Source organism: Elaeis guineensis, chromosome 1 (genome assembly GCF_000442705.2).
Source record: "Elaeis guineensis isolate ETL-2024a chromosome 1, EG11, whole genome shotgun sequence".
In the NCBI taxonomy this organism is placed as follows: Eukaryota; Viridiplantae; Streptophyta; class Magnoliopsida; order Arecales; family Arecaceae; genus Elaeis; species Elaeis guineensis.
The window spans coordinates 115,277,449-115,287,293 of record NC_025993.2 but is presented as its reverse complement, the minus strand read 5'-3'; the positions used below and the strand labels follow the sequence as shown (position 1 = coordinate 115,287,293).

Sequence of the window (9,845 nt, the reverse complement as noted above, 5' to 3'; positions counted from 1 at the left end):
TCCGCATACGTGAGGTATTGTCCATTTTGACTCATGATCATCTTTAGGCTTCAGTGGGTCTTAGGTTTCAATGGGCCTTGATCATTTAGAGCCTCACGGTTTTGTCCTTTAAAAGATGTCTCATATTGGGAGAGAAGGTTCCAATCCATATAATTCATATTTTCTCTTGACTCATAACCGATGTGAGACTAAAGAAGCCTTCTCTACACCACAACAAGTTGAAGCTGGTAGAACGGAAGTATAAATAGTTGCTATGATACTTTTAAATATATTTTATTAGAAGATAGAATACATCCTAGCCATTGCTTAGGTAGGGTTATTAAAGTAAATTTATTTTCCAGCCGGTTGCTAAACCGGTCATCCATATCCATTCTTTCTTTTTTTTTTTTTTCTTTTTTCTGGAAAAGCTCTTCTGTCGCCTTTCTCTCTCATCGGTGCGTCCAATCGTGCGCCGCCACCGTCCGGTTGCCCGCTGCATCCCCGCGCCGGCGGCCTCTCCTCCCCTCTCCTGCTGCCTCTAGGCGGCCCCGTCCGCTTGCCCGCTGCATCCCCGTCACCGGCGGGCTCCCCTCCCCTCGTCCGCACCGACAGAAGGGGTGTGCACGGTCGAGGATGATTTATGGCTATTTCACGATGGTTTATGGCTACAAGGTGAAGAGTAGAACTCCTGTGCACCGTAATCCCTGGTGCTTCATTCATGTCGATATCTTCTCTGCTCGTCCCAACGGGCAGTTCCCAGTCGAAATGGTATAACATACTTGCAAGTGCTAGCTCCACTGTCAAAGCCCCAAGATTCATTGCAGCCTCCATGTTTCTTTCACCACAGACTTGAGGTATTGAAGCTGGTGAAGATCTCCTTCTTCCACCTTTCCTTTAGTTCCTAAAGAGGCTCTTATTTCTTCTTGTGCTTTCTTCATCTGTCTTGGGTGTCTTACAAGCTCCGCCATAGCCCATTCTGAGGTTGCAGAAGCTGTATCCGTTCCACCAAAGAAGATATCCTAAGCAAAAGAAAAGAACAAAATGCGCTTTAAAATTCAGTTTAATGGAACTACATAAGAATCATAAGAAATTAAGGGCATCAGTAGAGTCTTGTACGGTTCCAAAATTAAGCACGAGTTGCGAATTTATTGGATTTTTTCACAACAAAGAAGTAAAAGTTAATTAACTATGCAAATTTTGATGAAGGATATGAGGTTTAAGAAACAGATACCGTTAGCACTGCTTTTATGTGATCTTTTGTTTCATGTCCATCCTTTTGTAATCTAAGCAATACATCAACTATGTCTTCATGTTCGGGTCTCATCCTCTGGGGGTCAAGGTGCTCTCTGATGACCTGCTCATAGAAAGCATCAAGCATCCTAAAGTTCTTCTCGAGCCTGCCTGCTAGTCCGGTTAGCTTGTCCATCCAGCCTATTGATGGGAAGAAGTCTGCAATATAAAAACTGCCTACTAATGCCTGCGTTTCGTGAAGAAGCTTGTGAAATATGCCCTTCTCATAATCACCTTCTTGATATTTCTTACCCATCGCAGCTCTGCAAATTATGTTATTTGCCAGTGTCATCATCAGCTTGCTAAGATTTATAGGAGTTGCTGAAGAGTGGGAGATGCTATTGATCATTAGTGAAATCTCTTCTTCCCTTATAAATTGAAATGATTGCACCCTCTTGGCGCTGAAAGGTTCGAGGATGCATATCTTTCTCATCTCTCTCCAATATCCACCATAGGGTGAGAACCTTATAGTCGAATAGTTATAAGACAATTTGTCGGCAGTAACAAGGCGAGGCCTCGAGCAGAAGTCGAGATCACGAGTTTTCATTACTTCTTTGGCCATCTCAGCAGATGAGATTACCACTGTTGGCATGCTACCTAGTTCTAAATACACGAGAGAGCCATATTTTTGAGAGAGTTGCCATAAAGAGTGATACCATTTGTATATATACTCTTATAAATTTTTTTTTTACACATCTACCTATAAGAATATTTTAATCATTTAAAATTTAAATCATTAATTTTTTAACGGCATTAAATAATGTGGGCATATATGGAAAAAAATAAAAAAAAAGAAGAACATACATGCAAAACAAGTATTTTATGAGGGTATATATATAAATATTAATTTTGAAAGAATATTCATGTAAATTTGAATGTTTAGAAGGATATACATGCAAAAAATCTTTTTTTTTTCTATATCTTAAGATCCGTGCTAACTCTTTTGGGTTGGGCATCTGATTTGGAACTGGGGTATTACATATCTATCACTTCAAATAACATAAATCCTCTCAAATATTATGGATGAAAGTTCAGCACATGCATATTCCAAGCAAAGACTTTTCTATTTTTTTAAAGCATTACAACTCTAGCCATGATATTCCCAAATCATAAAGCATCATGCACATGTTTCTTCCCTTGGTTTCTACAAACACTTCTTGCACCTAATCTTAAAGCATTACAACTCTAGCCATGATATTCCCAAATCATAAAGCATCATGCACATGTTTCTTCCCTTGGTTTCTACAAACACTTCTTGCACCTAATCTTACGTGAGACTATAACTGATATGATTTATGGTTATTTCTTGATATCGTGGTTTATGGCTACAAGGTGCAGAGCAGAACTCTTGTGCACCGTAATTCCTGGTGCCTCGTTCATGTCGATGTCTTCTCTGGTCATCCCAACAGGTAGTTCCCAGTCAAAATGGTACAACATGCTTGCAAGTGCTAGCTCCACTGTCAAAGTCCCCAAATTCATTGCAGGGCAGATTCTTCGACCAGAACCGAATGGTATGAACTCGAAATTATGTCCTTTGTAGTCGATAGAACTATCCATGAATCTCTCAGGAATGAACTCTTCAGGGTCATCCCATGATTTAGGATCTTTTGCAATCCCCCAAGCATTGACATACAGTGTTGTGTTTGGCAAGATATCATATCCATGAATCCTAGAGTGTCTTATGGACTCTCGAGGAAGCAGTAATGGGGCAGGAGAGTGCAGCCTCCATGTTTCTTTCACCACAGACTTGAGGTATTGAAGCTGGTGAAGATCTCCTTCTTCCACCTTCCCTTTAGTTCCTAAAGAGGCTCTTATTTCTTCTTGAGCTTTCTTCATCAGCCTTGGGTGTCTTGCAAGCTCCGCCATAGCCCATTCTAAGGTCGCAGAAGCTGTATCTGTTCCAGCAATGAAGATATCCTAAGCAAAAGGAAAGAAAAAGAATTGCTTTAAAATCCGGTTTAGCGAAACTCCATAAGAATCTCAATAAAAAGCATGAGTAGTAAAGCCTTGTACAGTTCAAAAATAAAGCAAAAGTTGTAAATTTTAATAGAGTTTTTCGCAACAAGCAAGCAAAAGCAAATTGACTTTGCAAATTTTGATGAAGAATATGAGGGTGTAAGAAACGGATACCGTCAGCACTGCTTTTATGTGATCTTTTGTTAGATGTCCATCCCTTTGCAACCGAAGCAATACATCAACTATGTCTTCATGTTCGGGTCTTATCCTCTCAGGGTCTATGTGCTCCCCGATGACGTGCTCATAGAAAGCATCAAACATACTAAAGCTCTTCTCGAGCCTACCTGCAAGTCCAGTTAGCTTGTCCATCCAGCCTATTGATGGAAAGAAGTCTGCAATATAAAAACTGCCTAATAAAGCCTGCAATTCGGTAAAAAGCCTGTGAAATATACCCTTCTCATAATCACCTTCTTGGTACTTCTTACCCATCGCAGCTCTGCAAATTATATTAGTTGCCAGTGTCATCATCAGCCTGCTAAGATTTATAGGAGTTGCTGAAGAAAGGGAGATACTATTGATCATTAGTGAAATCTCTTCTTCCCTTATAAATTGAAATGATTGCACCCTCTTGGCACTGAAAAGTTCAAGGATGCATATCTTTCTTATCTCTCTCCAATATTCACCATATGGTGCGAAGCTGATATCCAAGCAGTTGTAAGAAAATTTGCTGCCAGCAACAAGGCGGGGCCTTGAGCAGAAATCGAGATCATGAGTTTTCATTACTTCTTTGGCCATCTCAGCAGATGAGATTACCACCGTTGGCATGCTACCTAGTTCTAAATACATGAGAGGGCCATATTTTTGAGAAAGTTGCCAAAAGGAGTGATGAGGCAGCCTACCAACTTGATGCAGGTTCCCAATTAAGGGAAGCTTCTTCGGGCCAGGAGGGAGCTTGTACACTGCCTGTCGTTGTTCCATTCTTTTGTATCTGAAAGAAAGAAGAAGGGAGGCAAGTGTGACAAAAAGAAGCCATGCAAATATGATGCAGATAGCCATGATTACTAGGAGGCACCCCAAGGCAAAGAGTTGGAGGTTGATCTTATTTGTGGCAGCCTTGTTCCTAGACAGGACAATCCATTGTGGACTCTTAGGATTTCAGGAGTTATTAATTGGATGCATGATATGGACCCATGGTCTCCTTGGCTGATGGTGATCAGAAAATCCAAGCTAGTCTTCAAAACATGAGCACATGTATTTGGACATAACTAGATTGAGATAATGTTTTTTTGAGATAAGATTCAGATAATGTTTGACCAGCTGGTGAGGGTGGTGGAAGGCTACTACAACTTTTCCTCTTTGAGCGGGAAAAGTCTATTTTTACATCATTATCGATGTCCAAACAGCAAGCATTTTAATTATTTTTCGGTTAGCAAATCCATCACATGGCTTTTCATTATGCATGCAGAAATTTTAAAAATTAAAATACAGTGAAACAGAAATTTCAAAAACTATTTTCAAAATCATTCTAAGACAACTATGCAACATAATATTTTACTATTATGTCAGGACAACCTTATATCTAAATGATGTTAAAATTAATCTTTAATCAGATCAAATTTAATCTAGCATGCATAAAGGTCATATCTCAATATAAAATCAGACATCATCATGTATACAAGATTAAGACCTATACAGAAATATTTATCTTCAATATATTTATGATATGTTATAGAAATTAATATTTTAGTAGTTCGTATGGACGTAGAATAGTTATGGTGATGGCTAAAGTAAGATGTTTTTAGAGATAGTTACATAACTAGAGATTAGAAGACTCCCCGAATCCCTCCAATTGAACTACTTAAATTCACAAGGCTTGATGCGATCCATTATGCATGATTAAATGCATTGCCAATCCAAATTATCTGTATCTGTTTGCCTAAAACAAATCCATGATTGATCAATTTGATTATGGTTTGCTGAGTGTGAAAAGCAACGCAAGGATAGAGGTGAGAAATATGGGAGAGGTCATGCTCGGAAACTTTCAAGTTATCTTCATTCCAAGATAAGATTCGAAGCTCCAAAGCTGCTTAAATTATTGCAGCACCAATCTTTTGCAGCAACTATTTTTCCTTTCGCACCCCCTATGTAGCTATCCCTTACTTGAACGACATTATCAGGAAAGTGGGTAGAAAATGCCACATCGACATTGATATGTTGTTGGATTCCATGGCTCATATCTGGAATAGAGAAATCGGGACAAGGAAGTGGACAGGAGCAAAGTTACCCTCCGCAATTACAAATATCTTCCATCCATAAGTGAACAAGAATACGAAGTTAGGTCTGCGGGCTCCATCAAAATTTTATTTATGTCACAGTTCAAAGGTCAGCAAAGCACTTGTTATCCTTTTAAGAGACTAGGAAAGGTTGGGGAGACATAAGAACCAGGCCACTTAGTAGGTACCTTACATCTAAACGATGTTAAAATTAATCTTTAACCAGATCAAATTTAATCTAGCATGCATAAAGGTCATATCTCAATATAAAATCAGACATCATCATATCTCAAATTTAATTTACCCCTGGATGTTGAAACAATTACCTGCATCAGCCACGTGAACAGTCGGTGTCCCATCTACAACCATTCTTTCTTAATCGAACGGTGAAATTTTTTTATAAAAGAAAATGACAGTACTCGCCTTTGGAGCGCCATAGCATTTCCTATATGTTTAATGAGACAGGTAGGTGTGGGATAATCATGCATAATTGCATATTAAAATAATGAACAAACAATGATGACCGGTTATGATAAGATGAGATACATAGAGTTTCCAACCTTTCAAAATTTAGGTGACCAAACCATGTGTCACAAATATAACTAATTCTAAACAATGATTTTAAAATAAGGCAAAATTTTTATCGCAAATGAAAAACTAAAAACATGAAAAAGTCTTAGAGAAGAGAGACTTCCAATTCAAGACCTCACAAAGCACATGCTAGAGAATCTCACACACACACACAATTTTTGACGAAATTGAAGCCTCAAAAAATGAAGATTAACGTGAAGCTTCTGCAGAGACTATTGCTACATCATCGGATAATTGTTTGAAATTTGTCTCTCTATTGAAAAGGTAACCGGCTGAAGAGTAGGTTTAGAGTCCAATTAAGTAGCGCCTGCCAAGAAAGAGCTATAAATTCAAATATATGTTTGTTCCTCTCTCTCCAAATACTCCAGCAGATAACAGAGAAGACAGAATCAAACATTTGCCGATTGTACTTGTTTAAGATATTGTTTCAATGGAAATCCCAGTAGTCTAAAACTTTTTCAGGGACGTGCAGGACGCTGCCGTTCGACAAAATAAATCCAGACATGCGTAGAGTAAATACAGTTAAGGAACAAATGATCTCAGGATTCTTGAGGGATTGAGTAAAGTGGGCGAAAAGAAGGCCCAGCGATTCCTTTCTTTCGAAGATTATCAGCGGTCAACAGTTTGTTATTATACAAAAGCCAGTAAAAAACTTTGACCTTCTCAAGTATGAGTAATTTCCAATCAGCTAATGCAAATGAAGTTGTGATGCCTCCATACAAAAGAAAAATACAACATCTTTTAGTTGTGAACAGTCGTAAGGAATGCCACTTCCAGAATCTAATGTCATTTTCTTGAGAGGGTCTGAAATAGTTAGTGATTTGAAGAAGATTTTGATACTCAGTGTTAGCAATGGATTTCAAAGGCTGTCTAAAAGTAGAAGAATCGATAACATAGGTGATGAATTTAGAAACTGATCCCATTTGCTTATGAGCTGCTGTGAATAAGTTCGGAAAAGTACGTTAGAGCAGCGGATCTTGATGCCACCTATCGTGCCAGAAAGATGTTAATTTACCATCATGGATACTTGGAGTGGAGAACGATTGAAAGAGCTCATGGAGGTGGAGGATATTCTTCCAAAAGGAGAAGCTCTGGAGCCGTAGCCTTTGGGCAGTTCAATAGGAAGGTATTTTGAGTAATAGATGCTGAAAATCAAATCCTTCCAAGGTCTATTAATGTCATTGTATAGTTTAAACCACCATCATAACAAAAAGCGTTGTTGGCTATGCGTAAATTTGTGATGCCCGTGCCACCAAAGCTCTTTGGAGGATAAACAAGAGTCCACTTAGCAAGGTTTTTAGTTTTTTTATTACTTTTTTATTTGAAAAATTATTATCCCAAAGGAAAGCTCTGCATAATTTATCAGTCTTGTAAATGATTAATGAAGGTATCCGACGATACCGACATCCAAAAAATAGGGATAGATCTAATCATCGATTGGACTAAAATAGAACTACCAGCGAGGAAGAGAGTCTCTTTCTTCCGACCAGAGAGCTGTTTTTGAATTTTTTTTCTAGCAATGAGTTCCAGCTTGCGCTCTTGATTTTTTTAAAGTGAACACGGAGACCAAGATATTGAATCAGAAAACCATCTACCTGACAACCGAGCAGTGAAATTGTCACGCCCCAAACCCGGGACATAACACGGTCATGCTACCGAGGGATGGACCCACAATAACACGAAGCCAAAATTCATCTTCTTAAATATAATAACAGGTGTATCACAAATAAATGTAATAATAAAGTTCAATTCAAATATTTAATTAAACCAAAACTGGTTCAGAGTATCTAAATCCAAAGATAAAATAAGTCTTAAAATTCATAATGACTACAATCCATAAATATAAACTGAATTCCTAGAGCAAAATTTCTAAACTTGCTTTGCTGATCCCCAAGCCTGGATTCTCTTTCCTTCGGTCCTACCCTTATTTTTCTGTACATGAAAAAGAAAATAAAAAGAATATGAGCTACACTAGCTCAGTAAGTAGACTTCCGCTTCCTTACCGGATCAAGCATAAGTTTTCTATAATAATGCATCATTTAGCAAATAACAATTGTTACAAAAAATAAATATTTCATAGAGCATATAATAAAACAAGTTAGAAGCTCATCATGCATGCATAAATCATGTATATTTCACAATTATGAATTGTAAATTATTTTCATCATGTATTCATGTCATGTTTCAAAATATTGCTCACAGACATTCGTGCTAAGGTCACTATTATACCCATGACAGGGCCATGGTTCTTAATCGACAGAGTTCTTAATTCATGTGCCAACTTTATACCCGCTGGCAGGGCCATGTTTCGTGTGGATGCTAGCTCCGGATGTCGACCTTCCTGAAGGGATTCATTCATAGCTATCTGAGAGCCTTTGAAATCATTTTATCTTTTTCTTAAAACATACATATACATAAATAGAAAAATAATAAAATTCATGCTTCATAATCATGCTATTTTTATAAGACATATTCATGAAATCAATGCTCATAATAAAATATGCTTTTTCATATCACATATGCCGATCCTTATTTTATAAAAAATTATGATTTCATCAATAGTAATTCTTTACATAAAAGCATGATCATTTAAAAATAAATAAGGAGCATAAAATCCACTTACCTCGTTCATCTTAGATCTTCAGACATTATTAAAAGAATCAGCTAATCCTATTTAAAATATCAAATCATCATCAATTTCTATTCCATAAATATAATAAGATTAAATCATAAGGAAAGAGGATTGTTGTCCGGATGTGTCGGTCTATCCAAATACCAGGGCAATTCAGGATCTCTGATCTGAGGGTCAGATTTAAGTGACTTGATCAAGAAATCGTGAAGCACAAATCGAATTAAGGTCAAGATTAATCAATAGGATTCTTTAATAATGGGTTTGAAAAATACTTGATATGGCCAAATGAAGTTGACATACAGCACGGATATCAAAGCAACTTCAGATCATCTTGTTAGAGTCAATATGAGCTTCTAAAAGATGAAGGTATGACTCGATACAAGATTCATAGACCTTTTTTAGAGAGAGAAAGTCGGTCATGAGAGAGAAAGTAGAGAGAGAAAGTGGAGAGAGAATCTTCGTATCCTTCAAAGTGGCAATCATGATTGAGATCATCAGAGGTCATATCAGGATGACTTAATATGGATTAACCATGATTGATATTATCAATTTTGAATAAGGATCGGATCGGGATCCAATCTACTGCACGAATTTCGGAGCAGTCTCAGATCATCATATTTTCATCTCGAGTTTATCCTAGGGTATGTGATGCAATCAGAGAGAGAGAGTGACCCTAGAGAGATAAAATCCATAATGAGAGAGAAAGGTCTAGAGAGAGAAAAGAGGAAGAAAATCTAGAGAGAGAAAATATAGAGAGAAGGTAGAGAGAGGAGAGAGAAAGACTTAAGAGAGAGATGAGAGAAACTTTCTCTCACATGTATTTATTATTATTATTATTATTATTATTATTATTATTATTATTATTATTATTATATATATATATATATTTTCCTTTCTTTTTCTTTTTCTTTTTCTTTTTAGAGAGAGAAAATAGAGAGAGAAAGAGAGAGAAGAGAGAGAAAGAGGGAGAAAGAGGGGAGAGAGGAAAATTTTCTCTTATTTTATTTTATTTTATTTTATTTTATTTTTTTATTTTTCTATTTTGCATTTTCTTTTCTTTTCTTTTCTTTTTTCCTTTTTCCTTTTTCTTTTCTTTTTCTTTTTCCTTTCCTTCTTCTTCTTCT

General features: G+C 37.0%; 2 protein-coding genes across 4 annotated transcripts; both read right to left on the bottom strand.

Moving 5' to 3' along the window:
* Positions 1–366: 366 nt before the first annotated feature.
* LOC140854786 (cytochrome P450 71A9-like) lies at positions 367–1,917 on the bottom strand. Its single transcript, XM_073250834.1, has 2 exons — positions 1,211–1,917; positions 367–998 (listed from the first exon to the last, which is right to left on the bottom strand). The coding sequence occupies exons 1-2, from the start codon at positions 1,859–1,861 to the stop codon at positions 795–797; spliced, it is 855 nt and encodes a 284-aa protein (XP_073106935.1). The 5' UTR covers positions 1,862–1,917; the 3' UTR covers positions 367–794.
* Positions 1,918–2,312: 395 nt separating this feature from the next.
* LOC140859109 (cytochrome P450 71A1-like) lies at positions 2,313–4,354 on the bottom strand. 3 transcript variants are annotated; one of them, XM_073260612.1, is made up of 3 exons: positions 3,693–4,354; positions 3,400–3,617; positions 2,313–3,186 (listed from the first exon to the last, which is right to left on the bottom strand). In XM_073260612.1, the coding sequence occupies exons 1-3, from the start codon at positions 4,279–4,281 to the stop codon at positions 2,569–2,571; spliced, it is 1,425 nt and encodes a 474-aa protein (XP_073116713.1). In that variant the 5' UTR covers positions 4,282–4,354; the 3' UTR covers positions 2,313–2,568. The 3 variants fall into 3 exon arrangements, with proteins under 3 accessions (XP_073116713.1, XP_073116712.1, XP_073116709.1); XM_073260611.1 differs by having other exon boundaries at positions 2,313–2,432; positions 2,531–3,186; positions 3,400–4,353; XM_073260608.1 differs by having other exon boundaries at positions 3,400–4,353.
* Positions 4,355–9,845: the final 5,491 nt, after the last annotated feature.

Bases quoted from the DNA above. Each gene is read 5' to 3' on its own strand.
- LOC140859109 (XM_073260608.1), bottom strand. From the start codon at position 4,281: ATGGCTATCTGCATCATATTTGCATGGCTTCTTTTTGTCACACTTGCC. The intron at 3,187-3,399 runs GTATCCGTTTCT...CCTTTTGCTTAG, and splicing joins ACATAAAAGCAGTGCTGACG to GATATCTTCATTGCTGGAAC.
- LOC140854786 (XM_073250834.1), bottom strand. From the start codon at position 1,861: ATGCCAACAGTGGTAATCTCATCTGCTGAGATGGCCAAAGAAGTAATG. The intron at 999-1,210 runs GTATCTGTTTCT...TCTTTTGCTTAG, and splicing joins ACATAAAAGCAGTGCTAACG to GATATCTTCTTTGGTGGAAC.